This window comes from Malania oleifera, chromosome 7 (assembly GCF_029873635.1).
Source record: "Malania oleifera isolate guangnan ecotype guangnan chromosome 7, ASM2987363v1, whole genome shotgun sequence".
Lineage (NCBI taxonomy): Eukaryota > Viridiplantae > Streptophyta > Magnoliopsida > Santalales > Ximeniaceae > Malania > Malania oleifera.
The window spans coordinates 33,583,589-33,603,048 of record NC_080423.1 but is presented as its reverse complement, the minus strand read 5'-3'; the positions used below and the strand labels follow the sequence as shown (position 1 = coordinate 33,603,048).

The 19,460-nt window shown below is 34.9% G+C and overlaps 1 protein-coding gene across 4 annotated transcripts in view; it reads right to left on the bottom strand.

Annotated features, from left to right (window-relative positions):
* Positions 1-19,460, bottom strand: part of LOC131160417 (uncharacterized) — a 72,030-nt gene that overhangs the window by 36,644 nt on the left and 15,926 nt on the right. The window contains exons 3-7 of one of the 4 annotated variants that reach the window (XM_058116081.1): positions 13,393-13,406; positions 7,500-7,718; positions 7,291-7,362; positions 4,774-4,863; positions 4,047-4,085 (exon numbers count right to left, since the gene is read on the bottom strand). In XM_058116081.1, coding sequence (XP_057972064.1) covers positions 4,047-4,085; positions 4,774-4,863; positions 7,291-7,362; positions 7,500-7,718; positions 13,393-13,406 — 434 coding nt within the window. Of the gene's footprint in view, positions 1-4,046; positions 4,088-4,773; positions 4,864-7,290; positions 7,363-7,499; positions 7,719-13,392; positions 13,407-19,460 lie in introns of all 4 variants that reach the window. The other 3 variants (XM_058116082.1, XM_058116084.1, XM_058116085.1) reach the window with 3 other exon arrangements.

The following is a 19,460-nucleotide window of genomic DNA, read 5'->3' as shown; positions in this document are numbered from 1 at the left end:
ATAATGTTGTCAGACTGTACCAGAAGGGAAAGATCAACAACATGATCTTGTAGTCTGTATATGAGCTGGTGGTGAAGAGTAGCCATATAGGCGGAGGATATCTGAGGAGCACTAGGGATTTGAAGCTGGACCTTTATACAATTCTTCAAATTTTTATCCCTTAAAGGAATATTGAAGTTTGGAAAAAAGGTGAGGCAGACACTTCTAGCTTGAAGTGTAGTGAGAGGAGTCCCAATAGCAGCATGCTCATACTGAGTATAAGTGGTGTTGAGGAGAGTAATCCTTGCTGTAATAGGAAGTCCTTTTCTGCCATGCAGGGTGAGAAGAAGATGAACAACACCGAAGTGAAGGTGAGTATAACCTTATCTGATCCATTGGTTTATCAGATCTTGGTTAAACTCAAGATCAATATATTGTTCTCTGGAAGAAGCTGGGATCATACACTTATCAAGAGCAATGGTTTGAACATATTCTTTGACATGAGGTCTATTGTGGGAAATAAGAAGAGTACGAACTTGGTTGGCTAAGGATTTCTTTTTTTTGAAGATATTATAAGGATTAACACAAAGAAGGGAGGTTTCTTGGATCTGAGTAGAATCGGGAATATAGGAGTATTCAACTAAGTTGGTAATTTTGGAAGAAGTGGTTCTTTTGATGGAGGGAGGAAGAGAGATGGAAGAAGAAAGACGATTGGAATCTTGAGAGGGTGTATCCATGGTTTACAAGTTTTCCCTGTTGCTAATTGTACCTCATTCTTCTAAAATCACTTCTATGATCTTAACTTTCCTTGTTATCTAGTGTTATAAGAATAGTCCTATTGCAATGATAATTGAATTTGGTAAAAAATGTTCCATGTTTAGTACATAATCTCAAGGAAATTTCCACATGTAAGGAAGTAATATTGTTGGAGAACTTGGATTAAATGGTATGGACACTACAAATTGAGGGACATTGCCTAACCTAGCACATACAAACTTTAAGACTTTTGGCAGAGCCATCCCTTGCACCTAGCATTTGAAGAACCAACAATAGTACCACTAGTAACTCTATATATGTTTCTTTGCTTATTGCTTGCATTTCATAATCAAAGATTAACTTAAGCCATCTCAAAACAAGTCCTAGAAAATAATCTGTACTAAAGGGACTAAAATGACTTGGTCTCATTTAGGCTTATATTGTAACAAGGTCAAGGGATTGCTAGGACCTAACAAAATCCCAAAGACATCCAGCCTAGCATAGTGAAAGGGCTAAGAATCAATAGATTTTCAATGGTTTTTAAACATATTGAGCTAATTGCAATGATTGGGAAAAGGCTTGAAGTTTCAAAGGGCATTGATCTTGATATAATTGAAGGGAAAAAAATTTAAAACATTCCTACCACATTGAGCCTAGAGGCGAGAATAGCCAAGGGCAATGGGCTTGGCAAAACTATACAAAAAAGGTCCCAAACATTTGCGAGGGTGCCGAGCCTAGAAAAGTTTAAGGGCATTGAGCTCAAGAAAGCTAAATGGTATTGATCCTCGAGCAACTAAAGGGAAAATGTCCCAAAAGCTTAAACATATTTGGTCTACCATCATACGGAAACATATTCAAGGACCTTTAGTTTGAAGCCTAAAAGATCCTAATATTACAATATACAACACACAAAGACAAAAGGAAGGTAGTATGCAAATAAGTAAATAAAATTTCATTACTTAAAAAAACTTGTCTATACAGAGGTCACTAGGATAGATTTTAAAAAAAAAATTAAAAGTAGATATAGAAATAAGGCAGTGCAATAGCAGTGAGTTTGCTCCTATCTAGATGAAAGATTAAGCCAACTATAACATTTTAGTCTAATTCTCCTCCACTTCAACTTTTAAGGGTTTAAGTTCACTTATTTCCACCAATCACATTGCATCTTTTTAACCTCTTTTGTTTTGAGCTTGGAGCTTCCATGTGCAACCTTCTCTTTCCATTAATCAAAAGCCCAAACTAACCTACCACCTTATTCTTCCTTGTATTTGTGAGCTTCTAGTTCAATTTTATTTTGAGCCTTTGGCACAACCTATGAGGCCATAGCCTTATAGAAGACACCTAAATTGGCATCACTATATGTAAAAATATAAAATAGTTAGTTTCATATATGATCAAAAATGGGAAAGGATGAACTTTGAAGTTGCCCTATCATTTGCACTAGACCTCTTCTTGTGAGCTTTTTCCAAAGGCGTAGTTGTATTGTCCTAGCTTTCTAGGGCTTTGTCTTTCATCCTTATTGCAACCAGCTCATAAGATACCTCCTTCTAGCCTTATGAACTACTCATCCTTTTGCTCTTGCCCCCTTGCTTACTAAACTACTTGTAGGAGTTCTAAAGTAGGTGTAGCAATTCAAATGTCAAATTTATGAGAAAATTTGTTAAAAATTGGAAAGATTTGTGTACAACCTCAAAAGTAGTTACCTACACCCTATTACTATCACACCAATCTCTCGCCGTTCAATAAAAGAAATAATAGGAATCCTTATCCTCTAAAACCATTTAAGTGGGTTTTACCCTTCTAATTACACATAATATTGAAGCACCTATCCTTGATTGGATGACTTCACCTACTTCTCAACCTATATTTCCTATTATAGAGAATAAAAATACACTTACCCTTCTATTCACAGATAAATGAGAGTACTTCTGTAAATAAAGGTACAATCAATTTATAGAGGATAAAAATACACTTACCCTTCTATTCACCAATAATTTAAGGGAGCTAAAAACGAGAGATTTTAAAATAGTCAATGATCTTAATGCTTAACTTTTAAAAGGAATCTTAAGCCTACTTTAGGGGTATGCTCATAAAAGAAAATTGTAATCGGCTTATAATTTCTAGCCTTTGATTGATGATTAGGGATATGAAAGGTGAAGTATACTAGAATGTGAATACGACAAATATGCCTAAGGGTGTCCTCATAGAAAGGACATTAGGTTCAATTAAGGAACCTTCTAGCTCCTTACTAGAAGACTTTGTACTATTGACAAGAGCTTTGGTCTCCTTACCACACTCATATGAAGCTTTGGAAGTAAAGGGGGGCTACCTTAAGACATCCTAGATGAAACAACTCTTCCTCTAATTAGAGGAGGCTCCTTGATGGAGTGCCTCCAATCCCAACCCACTCAAAATGGCCTCAAAAGGCCAAAGAATTCTCAGAAGGAAGAGTGAGAAGTTCGTTTTAAAAGCAACAAGAAAAAAGAATCCCAACACCTATGTGGAGTAAAATAGGATGATAATTATTATTAAAGGTGAATAAATGGAGTGAGACCTCTTAAAATTAACTACACAAGCATAAATAAGCAAAAGAGAAATGCAAAAAATTGTAATAATTATGATTTCACGCCTATTACCTTATTATGCCCCAACCTTATTTCCCTTTTCCAACTTCTGCCTTAAGAAGGAGATGTTAAGAAAAGGGATTACTTAGACTTGTACTTAGTCTACAAACCTAGTGACAACACGACGAGAAAGCCATATAATCTAGAGCTCAAAGCCACCCTAGTCCCTTGGTCCAATCTCCAAATTGAATAAGGGAGGGAGAAACAATTGTTATAGTAATAGAGAGTTATGTGACCAATAGGAGATGTAAAATCTCGATCCCATATACAACATGAAAATAGGAGGAGGCCATGTTCCCAAAATAGTAGTCCACTCCCCCAAAGCAACCATCACCCCCATAATCTTTAAAAAGGACAATTCTATTATGTTGAGTAGCCTAATTTATAATTATTTCATGGCAAATCCACCTCTATAGTGATTGTAAGTCAATACAACCTTTGTCATGCTCATTTGTTTCTCTTCTTATATCAACCAACTTAAGGGTTAGAGGTATTGTCAATGGCTTGGGCCCAATCACCTTTTTTTTTTTTAATTACTTAGATTGCTTAATCCTCATTACAAAAATAGGGTTTAAATTAACATAAACTATATGGGATCACAATGGTCCTCTCATAAATGTTTAGTTACACAAATTGATCGATAAATAAATTATTTAACTATAACAAAAGTATTAAAATGATTGATACCTTCAACTTGTATGTATCCTTTGTGAAAGTCCAAACATCCTGTAAAGTGTAGAAGAAAATGTTAGTAGTGATCATAAATATGTTTCATATTTTTATATTGAATGTTATCTAATATATATATACATATATATGAATGCATGCTTGGATGCATTGATAATAATACCATATTTTATTTTACTCTCGATTCCCAAAGTGTATGAAGTGAAATGTACTCTCCTATAAACCAAAATCAAGTTTAAACTAACTTAACATTTGGAGCACAAATTTCAGAACCAAGACATGTATTTGTATAGATTTGAAAAAAAAAAAGTTAAATATAATTTTATTTATAATTTTTCAAATTCACAAAAATTCAAATTCATGTCCCTGCATTTGTGAACTTGAAATTCAAATTCATGTATTGAATTTCAAGTTCACAAATGCAGGGTGAAGATAAACTATGGGAATGAGCTCTAGTTAAGACTTTTCTATTATCATTTAAAGTAAACTAAACATCTGAGTTTTGGGATGATGAAGTGGAAATCCATAATTTGACTATAGTAATGACAAGAAACTTTTGCAAAATTTCATGCACCAAAGAAGCATTTGGTTTATGAGCCTAAAATGGATGAGCAAATTTGTATGATATATATATATACATGTGTGTGTGCGTGCGTGCGCGCACGTGCGTGTGTGTGAAAAGGTATGCTTGATTAATGGTTTATTCTTTGCTATTCAATTTACGAACATCACTAAACTCGATCCATGCTACTACTCGCTTGTATGGCGTTGTCATGTTGCTTGTAGCATTTGCCAAGCACAAATAGTTCTTCTTCACCTAAAAAAAACAAAGAAAAGAAAAAAAAAATTGTTATACTTATTTATTGAAAAGTAAGGTAGTCTTTGGATTTATATGAATTTGAAAGAGACTTAATATAGTTTTATACTACATTTTGTCAAATAAAAACAAATTTATTAAAAAAAAAAAAAAAACAGCAACAATTTTGGGAAGATATGGATAGTATCGTATGAGGGATGCTAGCATTTCAAAAGACATTCGAAGGAGTTAATATGACTATAAACATTGAAAAGACCAATATAGGGTATGAAAGAATACATGGAGGTGATGGATATGGAGATAGAATGAGGTTAGTGACACAATTGTAGATTTTATGATGGCATACATTTTGATTATATTAAAAACCTGCTTCATAAAAAGAGAATGTTTAATAGCTTTGAAGAGTGGACAAAATAAAAGCCACATATATTTCTTCGTTACTAGGAAAGAAGATCATCTATCATGCAAGGTTTGTAAAGTTATCTTAAATAAAAGTATATAACATAGAGTCCTAGTAGTATACACACACACACAGACACACACACACACACACTAAAAAACTAAAGAGAGAGAAGACCATAAATCAATGCAAGAGGACTACGTAGTGAAGCTTGAAGGAAGAAAATATAGTAAAATTCAAAGAAAAAAAAAATATCAAAGAGAACAATTGGACAATAGGAGATAAGGTAGATGTAAATAATATGCGAAATAGAATGACAAACTCTATCATAAAAGTAACAAAAGAAATTTTAGGTGAATCCAATGAAAGATACTCGGGTAGAAAAGAAAGTTGGTGGTAGGATCAAGATGTTCAAAAAGCCATAAAGACTAAAAGAAATTGGTATAAAACATAACAAAGTTGTAGAAATATAGAAAACCTTGAAAAGTTTAAAGAGACTAGGAAAAAAAAACAAAAAAAATTTATTAGTAAAGTAAAACAAAGAGCTTATGACACTTTATATACTAGGCAAAGTACAAAAGATGGAGAAAGAGATATTTATAAACTTGTTAAAGGTAGAGAAAGAAAATGTAAAGTTTTACATAATGTAAAATATATAAAAGATGAGAGTGATAATGTCTCCATCAAATAAAAAGACAAAAAAGAGAGGTGACAGAGATACTTTAAGCTTGAGCTTGGAAGTGACAAATTGGAAAAAAAAAAAAAAAAAACTAAAAATAGGAGATTTATTTGTAATAATAGAGTCCTATAAGTAAAGATGAATTTAAAAAAGATGAAAAGTGGGACGTCTATAGAACTAGATAACATACCAATTAAGGTTTGGACATATTTATAAGATGAAGCTAGTATATGGTTAATTAATCAATGAAACACTATTATAAAAACCAAGAAAATGCTAGAAGAATGCAGAAAATGCACATTAATACCTCTATACAAACATAAAAAACGATATTCAAAATTGTAATAATTATTGCAGAATTAAGATTATGGGTCATATGATGAAATTATGGGAAAAGGTAATTGAACAAAGAATAATACTAGAAATGAGAGTTTTAGAGAATTAATTCGGTTTTATGCTTGAAAAATTAACAATACAAGTTATTTATCTTTAAAGAATATTAATGGAAAAATTTAGAAAAAAGAAGAAGAGAGACTTGCATATGATTTTTAATGGCATAGAGATGACCTATAATAGAGTATTTAGGGAAGTTCTTTGGTGGGTTTTTGAAAATAAGGGAATATGCAGTATATCTGTAAAAGTCATTTAGGATATATATAATATAGTAAAACAACTATTGCTAGGACTGTACAAAGGGAATCTATATAATTTTCAATCACAAAAGGTATACATTAATGTTCAACTTTGAGTCCTTATCTTTTTGTGATTGATGAAGTCACTAAGAATATCCAAAATGAGAGCCACTACTATATCTTGTTTACAGATGATATTGTCTTGATTGATGAAAATAATTAGGAGTGGAGTAGAATTTAGTCTAGAACTTAGGAGAATCTCTTTAGAGTCTAAAGGTTTTAGGATAAGTAGGAATAAGACAAAATATATGAAATATAGTTTCAATAATATAAGGAGAGGTATGGAGGATAAAATTAAACTTGATAATTAAAAAGTCAATAGCACTTGTAAATTTCGTTATCTTGGATCTTTTATGCAAATGGAAGGGAAAATAATTCAACATAATTGATAGAAAATAATTCATATAACTGACCCTACCTAGTGAGACTTGAGGATCGATATTGTTATTGTACAAATATAAAAGATTGAAAAATAAGTTGGCATATATGAAAATTATTTTTCACAATTAAACAGGCCTTTAGCATTCAAAATTCATATCTCACCACATATATATAATTATTGTTTGACAGTATACGACTATAAATGTGCACGAGAGAGGGAGAGAGAGAGAGAGAGAGGGAGAGAGAGAGAGAGAGAGAGAATGTTCCATGCTTACTGCATCATAAACTTGATTTGCTCTAGCTTCAAGGTTTGCAAAAGTTCCCATATACTTGATCCATTCTGCTCTCTGAAACACAACGATCAGAAATACAAGTAAATTCACACATAAAAAATTCGTAAAAGAGTTTATTTTTTTTCACCTCCTACCTATTTTGAAATTGTTCAAATCAATCGCATGCATGTAGTTAATGAGAAGCCAATTACCTGAAGAGGAGTATCCTCAGCGAAAGGTTGACAAGTTGCAAAATTGCAAGGTTGTGGTTGGTCAGAATGGCTGGTGAAGTGGGCAGCAAACTGTGTAAGCTGCTGCGGCTCGCTTTGGTTGATAATCTGCACTTCTCCCTCTTGAATTGATTTCAGTAGGCAAGGGGAAGTCACTGCTTCTGACGTGATGCCTTTTATGCTCCCTTGCAACCCCAAAAGCTGCCCAAAATTTTTGGTAAGATGAAAATGAAACAATTTTTTCTCTTAATTAAGTGAAGATGAGGCAATTTTCTACCTTCTTTTCTCTCGTTTGTTGATATTTGAATGCCCCTTTTCTTAAAACTAAACAAATCCTTCTGGGAGAAATATATACTTTTCATCTTAAAACAATAAACTTTCCAAATTTTCAATTCTTTCATTTATATATATACCCTTGTAATATTCAATAATGGGAAAAATGCCTTCATTCAAAATTTAACATGATAAGAGTTTAGGGTTTCTTAACCTATTTTTTCTTTGCCGCCGCCGCCGCCGTCCGCTCAAGTTCTCCCTCTCAATTATCGTCGTTTCCGGCGATATCCCTTGGCTTCGTTTCCGACATCTCTCTTGGCTCTCAGTATCTCAGTCACTGGCCGTCGTTTAGCCCTCTGAAGGATTCCCATCTCTCTCAGTTTGCGGCGCTCACTGTCTCTCAGTCGCGACTCTCATATATTCGACTCATCAGTTCGTCTTCTCTAGCCGTCTCTCTCAGCTCTCCGATTTCTTGTCTCCGGCGCTTTCTGTTTTTCAGTCTCTATTTTCGGGTCATCTTTTCTGACTTCTCTAGCTCATTCCATTCCGCTATCGCTCCCAGCTCCCTCTGGTTTGTTTTTTTTACACTTGACGTGCAGTCTTGGCCGACTTGCAGTTCCGGCTTCTCTGGTCCTCTCTAGTTTTTTTTTTTAACGTCGTGCAGTCCCTACCTTGTTGTTGCTGCACACCCAACAGTCGCAGCTCATCAGCGTCTCATCAACTCTTAGTTTTTTCTCCGGCGTTCTCTAGTTTTTCCGACAATTCGTCCGCCATTCACTCCACTCATTTTAGCATTTATAATCAGACCTGGATGAACTAGGAACGACATAGATCAAAAGGTCGTTCATTAGCCCTACTAGTAAAGCACAAGAAAAAGAGGGATTGATTTCGACCTTGCTTTTATTGGAGCTTTCATGGCACTTTTTTGGGGATTCTGTAAGGCTAAGAGCTCGAACAGTAACTTTCACACTTGGATTCAATGCCATCTCTTGCTAACTGCGCATTTTATTCCTTTAAATGAAGGCCCTTTCTTTTTTAACTGGAATGACTGGCTTCAACCACATTCATAGCATACCTTACCAATGCCGAAACGAAACTCCCTTGCTTGGATAGCTTTGGAGACCGGCCAAATTAGTTTGTCTGCCGTTCATAACCGAGCCATTTTTGGCTCGATTTAGAAAGGGCTCGGCCCTTTCACAAAAGAGCAAAAGTTCCTGTTGTCATGATAGGGAGGGAGCATTCTCCTTTTTGCGCCTCGGTTGTTTAGTTTTCTTATCATTGTCGTCTCTCAGATCTCTGTTTTCTTGCCATTTCAATTGCCGGTGCTCGCTATAGTTTTCTCTGACTTCGGGCTACTCCTTCTCTCTCAAGCAGCATTCTCTCTCAGGCCGACGATCTCTCTTCGACTTCGGGTTGCTCTGACTTGCATATACGCATTCCTGGCTGACTGGTCATTCTCCGTTCTGGCGTCATCCTCTGCTCCGGCCGTCTTGCAGCTCTCCGTTTTCAATTACATCTTGCAGCTCTCAATGCAGTTCCAGCGCTTGCAATTCCAACCATCTTATAGGTGTAACAACATCATTACTTGAATTTATTGATTACGAGCTTCCTTCTCCAGTCGTTTCTCATGAGCCTTAGCTGTCTCAAAGTCATCACACAACTCCTCAAGCCTCTGGTCATCTTCTATGGCATATATTCAATTTTCTCAGTCGCCGACGACATTCCTTGACTCAGTTTCGGCTCACCTTAGTGGTCTCAACACTCCGACAGCACCTTCGACTTCTCTAATTAAACTCGAAGATTATCAAATCGGGGTTTATATTTTTGGTCATTACAAAGATTGGATTTGACCCAATTCGGCGTTTTGATTTATTTGAACTGATCTGACGTTATGGAAGAATCTAGTTCTTCAATGGCTGCAAATATTGTCACAGGTTCTTCAAACTCTTTGAAGATTTCTATCCTTGGTCTCACCAACAAATAATACCGTCAACTCTTGGACCTTTTATCGCCATTGACCACCAACTCTGCCAATTTTGCTGGTAACCTTGCCTCTTGCCATTCTACTTCTCTTTCTAATATTGAATGAATTGTTGATTTAGGCGCCTCCAATTATATGACTTCCAATTTGTCTTCTCTTGATAATATTCAACTTCTCATTTCGCCATACCCCATTAAGCTTCCCAATGGTGACATTGTTCCTGTAACTCATACCGGCACTATGCGGTTTTTTTCTAATTTCTCTCATTCTAATGTTCTTTATGTGCCTTCATTTAAATTTAATTTATTGTCCATAAGCAAACTTACCATTGATCTCAATTGTGTAACTGTATTTTTTCCTACCTTTTGTGTCTTTCAGGACCTATAAATAAGGAGGCTGATTGGAACGTGTGAAGTACGAGATGGGCTTTACCACTATAAACCTCCCTCCGCCTCAGTTTTCCACTCTCAACGTGTTTCTGACACTACTCTTTAGCATCAACATCTTGGTCACCCTTCTATTTCATGTATTTCAAAAACCTTAAATATTTCTTCTTCTCATTTGCCTTGTGATGTTTGTGCTAGAGTAAAGCATACTCGTTTACCTTTTTCTTTGAATACAAATAAGAGCACAGTTTTTTTAATTGGATTTATTATAATAGATGGGGTGGTTATTCTACAACTTCATTTTCTAGTGCACATTATTTTTTAACAATCGTGGATGACTACTCGCGTGCTACATGGGTCTATCTTATGTGCATGAAATTTGATACTTTCACTTGCCTTAAGAATTTTTGTGCCATGGTTAAAAATTAGTTCAATTGCACTGTTAAGTACGTGCGCACTGATAATGGTTGAGAATTTATATTCACTCCACTTCAAACCTTTTTTCATGATCAAGACATTTTTCATGAGCGCACATGTGTGGATACATCTCAACAAAATGGTGTTGCCGAGCATAAACATCGCCATCTTCTTAATATGGCTCGATGTTTATGTTTTCAAGCTAATCTTTCCATCTCTTTTTGGGGTGAATGCATTCTCACAGTTACTTATTTAATTAACCGCACTCCTTCACATAGCCTTAATCATAAGTCCCCTTATGAACTTCTTTTTCAGAAACCATCGTCATATACACATTTTTGAGTGTTTGGGTGCTTCTTCTATGTCTGAACTGCTCGTCAACACCGCGATAAATTCTCTCCCCATGCTCTTCGATGTGTTTTCTTGGGTTATCTTACTCATCACAAGACTTATCGTGTCTGCGATCTTGAAAACAAAAAAATTTTCATCTCTCGTGATGTCACTTTTGAAGAAAATATTTTTCCCTATCATCTCATATCTCCAACTCCTACATCTTCTCCAGTCTTTCCTCTTCCTATTCCTGATATACATCCTTATTACACTTTACCTACTCTACCAACCCCACCTAACCCTAGCCCCTCATCTCTCCCTCCTTCTCCCTTGGCCTCCTCCCCAAAAACCCCACCCTCACCCCCTTCTCCACCACCCCCTCCACCCACCTCTTCACGACCCAAACAAGCTGTCACACATCCCTCTTACTTGGCTAATTATATCTACCCTACTTTACCAAAGTCCTCCACAACTTCACAAGTTTCAAGATGTTCCTACGTATGGTTTATTGTCTTTCCTCTTTTTTATCTTATCATCATTTCTCTCATCAACATTTGACTTTTCTTTCTGTCATGTCCCAACATCTCGAACCCACCTCATATTCTTAAGTTGTGCTACACCCACATTGGCATGATGCATTGACTTCTAAAATTCAAGCCTTAGAAACCAATAATACATGAGTTCTTTAACACCTTTCACCGAGAAAAAAATCAATTGGCTGTAAATGGGTGTTCAAAACAAAACTTCGGGCCGATGGATCCATAGAGCGACACAAAGTTCACTTGGTGGGCAAGGGTTGCACTTAAGTCGAAGGTTTGCATTATCATGACACTTTTGCTCCTGTTGCTAAACTCGTTATTGTTAGGTATGTTCTTGTAGTGGCTGCAGTTCGGAATTGGCATCTCCTTCAATTGGATGTCAACAACGCTTTTCTCTATTCTGACCTCAGTAATGAGGTTATATGCTCCCTCCACTGAGTTATTGCAAATAGGGGGAGACTCGTGTTTTTTGTCTTCAGAAATCCCTTTATGGACTTAAGCAAGCCTCTCGCAATTGGTTCTATAAATTATCTTCTGATTTACTTACTGAGGGTTTCACTCAATCTCAGCCGATCATTTTCTTTTCACCTATTCTCGAGGTCAATCTTTTACTCTCATACTTGTTTATGTTGATGACATTCTCTTAGCAGACAATGATCTCTCCGATATTAGCACTTTCAAAGTCATGCTTGCTCAGAAATTCAAAATAAAGGATCTTGGAAAATTGAAATATTTTCTTAGCCTCGAAGTTGCTCGCTTTCCCACTGGCATATTTCTTAATCAACGAAAATATGTTTTTGACATTCTCACTAATAGCGATCATCTTGGTGCTCATCCTGCCCACTTTCCCATGGAACAAAATCTCAAGCTCAATAATACTGATGGTGATCTTCTCTTCGATCCAAGCTCGTTTCGAAGATTCTTTGGACGTTTGATATATCTCACCATCACTTGTTCTGACATTGTATTTCTAGTCAACATTCTAAGTCAATTTATGTACCAACCTAGACAACCCCATTATGATGTTGTTGTACGTGTTCTTCGATACATTAAGACTTCTCCAGAACAGGGCTTATTTTTTCCTACTGCCAACACTCTTCAAGTCTACACCTATTCTGATTCGGATTGGGCTAGTTGTCCCCTCACTCGCCGCTCCACCATTTGTTTTTTTATTTAGTTGTGCACCAGTCCAATTTCCTGGCGCACTAAGAAACAAACTACAGTGTGTAGCTCTTCCGCCGAAACTGAGTACCGGGCACTTGCTTCCACTACTTGTGAACTTACATGGCTCGAAACTCTTTTAATTGATCTTGGAGTACCACATTATCCGCCTATGCTTTTATATTGTGACAACCAAACGACTCTTCACATTGTCCAGAATCCAATTTTCCACGAACGTACAAAACATATAGAAATCGATTGTCATATTGTTCATAAAAAGTTATGCACTAGCCTCTTCTTCACTAAGCATATTCCTACCCACAATCAGCTTGCCGATATCTTCGCCAAAACTTTGAATCATGAACATTTCCAAAACTTATCACGCAAGTTGGGCATTACGGATTTCCATGCTCCAACTTGAGGGGGAGTATTAGAAAAATATATACTTTCCATCTTAGAAAAATAAACTTTCCAATTTTTCAATTCTCTCATATATATATATATATATATATATACCCTTATAATATTCAATAATCAATAGAGAAAAATGCCTTCCTTCACAATTTAACATCCCTCACTTGATGGATAAGCTGGCGAATTCAATTTTCCATAAAATTGCATTAAACCTTCTGGGGTTTTTTTTTTTTTTTAAAGTATTTATAATTAACTGCCAAAGCTCATGGCTTTTGAAACTGTATGACTCAGGCAATGTATACCTTTGGCCATAGAAGATATCAATTTAAATTTATGAGTACTACGACTTACGAAGACTAGCTAGCAAGCCTCACCTCCAGGAAAGAAACTGGAAGACATAAAAAAAAAATAAAAAATTAGAAAGTATATAAGATAAAATGCATGAACTCAAAATGGACAACAAAGAAAAAAACAAAACTACAGTTAGACTTTAATAGTTAATTGATGTAAGATGGACTTTGCTTTGGTGGTTGGTCGTGTTCAGCTATGGTAAAATTTAGGGTTCAAGTTTCCTTGAAGAAGAGTTTTACTAATTTTTTTAAGGGTTGTTTGGATGAAGGATTTTACTTGAGAAAAAATGAAAGGAAGAGAAAATAAATAGGAAACTCATTTTTTCTTATATTTTTCTTTTCTATTAAATATTATAAAAAATAAAAGTTTATTTTAATATGACTAAAAATTAAGGAAAATTAAACAGTAATCATGCGTAAAATAGAAAATTTGTTTATGAATTTAGTATATTTTTTTATAATTTTTTTCTCATTTTTCTCAATAAACAAACATGAAAATGTAGATTTCTTAACATTTTCCTTTCTTTTCTTAAAGATTTTTCCGAGTTTCAAACGGAACCTTTAGGAAAGGGAGGACTTTTGGGAATTTTAAACAATAGAAGAGAGATTGGGGCAGAAAGATGTATGATTGCGATATGCCACAAGTCTCTCTCTCTCTCTCTCTCTCTCTCTCTCTCTCTCTCTCTCAATTACTCATTTTAGTTTAATTTTCTTGAAAAAATATATTTACAGTTCCTAAATTATACCATCCATTATAAATGTTTCCTTAAACTTTTTAAAGTAACCGTTATATCCCCTACTATTAAAGGGATAACATACTAAAATCCATTAACTAAGATTAAAAAAAATACTTTTATATATTTTACTTTAATTACACCTCATCAAATTTAGTAGCAAGTTTTTGACGGTAAGAATTAAACGGCAAGGCTAACACAATTATCATAAATTTTTCAAATATGATTTATGATTACTACATATAAAATGCATTAAATTTTATGACTAAATAAATTTTTTTTATTTAAGAAGATAAATTATTTCTTTAATTAAGTTCTTTTTTGGATACACAATGTAATTCACAAGGTATATGTTATGTGAATACGTAAAAATTACAATATATAGTATATGTTATTTAATTAATGTATATCATATTACTCATGTAATGAAAATATAGCATATTTTACACTAATTCTCGGTGTTTGGAGTTTTGTTAGCAGCAGGGCATTAAGAGATACTTTACCATTCGCCGAACACCTCAGAAAAATGGTGTGGCAAGAATGATGAATCGGACTCTACCTGAAAGAGCTCGGTGTCTCAAGCTACCAAAGAACTTCTGGGACGAGACAATTAGTATGACTTATTTTTTGATAAACTGATCACCAAGAGTCTCACTAGAGGGTAAAATGACAGAAGAGGTATAATTGTGAAATGCAGTAGACTACTCCGGATTGAAAGTATTTGGGTGTCCAACCTATGTTCACATGTATAGTGAGGAGAGGTATAAGTTTGACCCGAAGTCTCGTTGTTGCATCATTTTGGAATATCAAAAAGGTGTGAAGGGGTACAAGCTATGGGACTTAGTGGCAAATAAGGTGGCGATTAGTAGGGATGTAGTCTTTGATGAGAAGGCTAGGTGAAGCGTACTCAAGATTGTGATAAATAGAAATAGGAGCCAGAAAGCTAGGGCAGTGATAAATATGTTATGCAGGTGGAGTTGGAAGCTCAAGGCAACGACAATGATCATGATCCTTTGGTTGCAGGGACCGCTAGCTTGGGAAATCAACAAGTCAATGATATTCTTATTCGGAGATCCAGACGCATTATCAGACCTCCACCAAGGTATGAATTTGAAGAGTTAGTGTCTTGTGCTTTCCTTACTAGTTGCAACAATCTAACTACATTTCAAGAGACAGTGCACGACCAGAAGAAAGGTAGGTGGATGGGTGCAAAGATTAAGGAGATGGAATCACTTCATAAGAATCAAACTTGGGAATTTGTGGAGCTTCCAGATGGGAAGAGATCAATAGGTTGCAAATGGGTATATAAGAAGGAGGCAATTTCAGAAAAAGAATGAGAGAAATTCAAAGCACGGTTGGTGACAAAAGGAAACTCACAGAAGAAGGGGATAGACTGTGATAAGATCTTTTCACCTGTGGTCTGACATACTTCTATTAGGATTTTGTTGGGGTTGATTGCTCAGTATGATTTTCATCTTGAACAAATGGATGTGAAGACGGCGTTTCTTCATAGTGACTTGGAGGAACAAATTTATAGGGTATTGCCAGAGGGATTTTGTGAGCCAGGGAAAGAAAACTTAGTTTGCAAGTTGAAGAAATCTCTTTACGAGTTGAAACAGTCTCCAAGGTAATGATAAAAAAAATTTGATTCTTACATGATCAAGATTAGCTACAAAAGGTGTGAGTATGACTGCTACGTATATGTGAACAAAGTTGATGATGATTCTCTTATTTTATTGTTATTATACGTTGATGACATGTTGATAGCTGCAAAGGATTTAACCAAGATGAATCAATTAAAAGAATTGTTGCATAAGAAATTTGACATGAAGGATCTTGGTACAGAACTGTAGGGAGGTTATGGTTATCTTAGGGCGATTATGTACATAAGGTGTTGGAGAGGTTTAGCATAATTGATGCAAAACTGGTGTGTACACCTCTAGCGAGTCATTTTAAATTGTCTACTGCAGATTGCCCAAGTACAGATGAGGATATTTGAGACATGTCAAAGGTCCCCTATGCTAGTGATGTGGGGAGTTTAATGTATGCTATAGTGATGCTAAAAAAAATGAAAATGAAAATTAAAAAAAATTAAATTAATTAAATAATAATTATTATTATTTAAATAATATAATATAATGATAATAATATAATATATATATATATATATATATATATATATATTATATAAGATGATAAGATTCAATCCAGAGATTGAAATCTTAGGATTGAATATACAGAGACCGCTGCCCCTGTAGCTGTGCAACTCCTCCATCTTCCTCGTCTCCTCTCTCCCAATCTCCTCAATTCCTTCTTCAATATTCGGCCGATTGAAAAATAGAAAATACTGTTGGGATCCTATCTCCGCCACCGACATTCCTACTATAGCGGATTTGTCGTAAGAGTGGTGTAAGCATATCTCCTAGGGTAAGGCCAATTCTTACTCTTACCTCAATTTTTCTTAAATCTTAAACCCAATTAATGAACGGAAACTATCAAGAGATTCGTGGGAAGATTCTCTACAATCTAGTCGGAGTAGGTTTTCGAGTTGGAGCTTTGGGGCACCAACCCTAAATCGGGGTAAGTTTATCTATTTAGTATTTTATAGGCTATTTAGGGTATTCAAAACCTAGGGGGATTTTAGTGAAAGTTACTCTGAGGATTGTGATGAATAATATGGTAAAGTTTGAATTTCAGGATTTCAGGAGTTTTGAACGTCGTGGGGCATAGGTCAGGGTTTTATTGGGCTTTTCATGAATCAGGTAAGGGGATTAAGTTAAGTTAGTAATTTAATGGAATTTGAATCAATTTAATTGTGATGTTTATATATATAACTTGATTTGAAAATTTGGAGGTTATTTTTGAAAACCCCATTTGGATTGATTCATTTTTTTACAAAATTAGGATATATGATATGTAATTTTGTATAAAATGAATGACAGACAATTGAATATATATATATATATATATATATATATATATATATATATATATATAAGTGCGTCTAAATGTGAAATTGTGTGGCAAATGATTTGAATGAGTGGGAACTTATAAAATATTGAATTGTTTGTGAAATATTGGAAATGCTTACGAAAATACTGAAACTATTTATGAATTGCAGGAGTTTGAAATAACGGCCAGTGGCCGGGTATTGTTTGATTGGTCAAGGGCCAGTATTGTTATTTAATGGTCGAGGGCCGAGTTTTAATTGATGACTATACGCCGGGTTGTATTTTGTGGCCGGGGGCCAGGTTTTTTCGAATAACATGAAATATATGTGAATTGATGTTTTAAATGGTGATTTTTATTATCTAAATTGCGTGATATGCTTTAGGAACCTTGGGGATCAGTGTATTGTGACCATGGTACCGTTGCTAGGGATTTGTTATATGGCCGTGTGTGCCCATACTTGTGTTGAGAGGTGTAGGGTAGCCTTATCCGATTAGCCTACGTGAGGTGAATGTACCTCCCTGGATAAGGGCAATCAAACCAACAGCTGGAGCTGTATATACCTGTGAAGTAGTTTAGTAGAGAGTACAGATGACTATTGTCTGGGTGGATCCACAGGACTATAGTCTAGCCTTCGAGCCGCACAACTCGTGCCATGGGGGAAGTAAATGGCGTGTTTGTCATAGAGAGGGTTGTAGACACCCTATTTTTGCCCAAGGCCCAATATATTATTTTTATTTATTTATTTATTTTACTATTACTGTCGTATATATTATTAGTGTTAATACTTTATTATTATTACTATTATGATTTTTATTGTTACTATTATCTATTATCACTACTATTATTTTCACTATTATTATTATTATTATTATTATTATTATTATTATTATTTATTTTCCTATATTGATATAAGTAATTTGTTATTATTACTATTATTTTATTATTTATTTTCCTAACACTATTATTTATTTATTTATTATTATTATTATTATTATTATATCCTTATTACCATGATAGTAATTATACTCATATATATTGTTTCCAAAAGAAAAAATATAATAAAAATACAATAAACCAAAAAAGAAAAGAGAGAGTTAGGGTTTCTAAATTATTATTTTTTTATATAATGACCCTTTTGGCTTCTCTCCAAACGGAGCCGGAGGAGCACGCACAGACCTACAGAAAAAAGGGCCTCTCTTTCTCTCCATCAGCCGTCACCCATCTCCATTCTCCTCTCTGTCTCTCAGTCCACGCCATAGCCGCAGCAACCCAGCTCCGGCCAGCACCAAGACTCCACCTTACTCTGCTGCTCTTCATGAGCCACCATCCACCACGAGCAGCCCCACTCTGCTGCAACTCCGATCTCCCTCTCCATTGCAACTCCGACCAACCCGAGAAGGTTCAGCCACACCTGAGAAGCCTAGCTCTGCGGCCAGCCATGGCCGAGACCTCCAGCCACAGCCGATACCTCCAGCTCCAGCCACTGCCAGCCGCAGTACAGCAACCCAGTTTCTTCCTCTTGCGACCTCCAGCACTCCCCACAGCCACCAACAGCTACTCCAGCCATACCAGAACTTGCTTCAACACCAGACCATAACAACGTCTTCCCCCCACGTTCACAGCCCACAGGTAAAGTCCTTCTCTTTCTATCAACACACACGTGCACATAGATTCCTTTTTATTACTATTTGTATTATTATTATTATTATTATTTTTTTTTTTTTTTCATTTTATTGTTTTGATTTATTCTGATGTTTGGGTTTTCATTGTATATGCAGGTAAGTCTAATATTGATGTTGAGGTTGTGTTTATTATATCAAACTGCAGGGTTTTTATAGTTATTATATTTATTTTAATATTTAATAGTCAGGGTAAGTTTTTTTTTTTTTTTTGTTGCATTTATTATATAGGTTAATTGTTTTACTAGTATTGTTGTGGAATTTTTATGGCGAGAATTTGTTTTGATATTTAAAGTTTACTCTTTTGTATTCATTGAATTATTATTGTATAATCCTTAATGTTATAATGTGCGATCATGTGTCTAGTATTCATGTTGTAGGTTTTATTATTGTTACAACTATTTTTGATGTTCAATAGTCAAATTTAAGGTCGTTTTTGCTATTATTGCATATTTAATATTTATATATTTAGAATGGTTGTTATTATAACTTATTTTCTTAAAGGGGGTTATTGTCTAATATTTGTGTATTTAGGTATGTTATATGTAATGTTCACAGTAGGGTTATATCCAATATTAGAGTTTAGGGTTCTTGTAATTCATATTTAGTGTCTATATTAAGAATATGGTTATAGTTTAATATTGTGTCATTTTTAGTATTACATTCTATGTTACGTATTATTATTATGGTTATATTTATTATTTAGTAGATATTTGTTAATATTCTA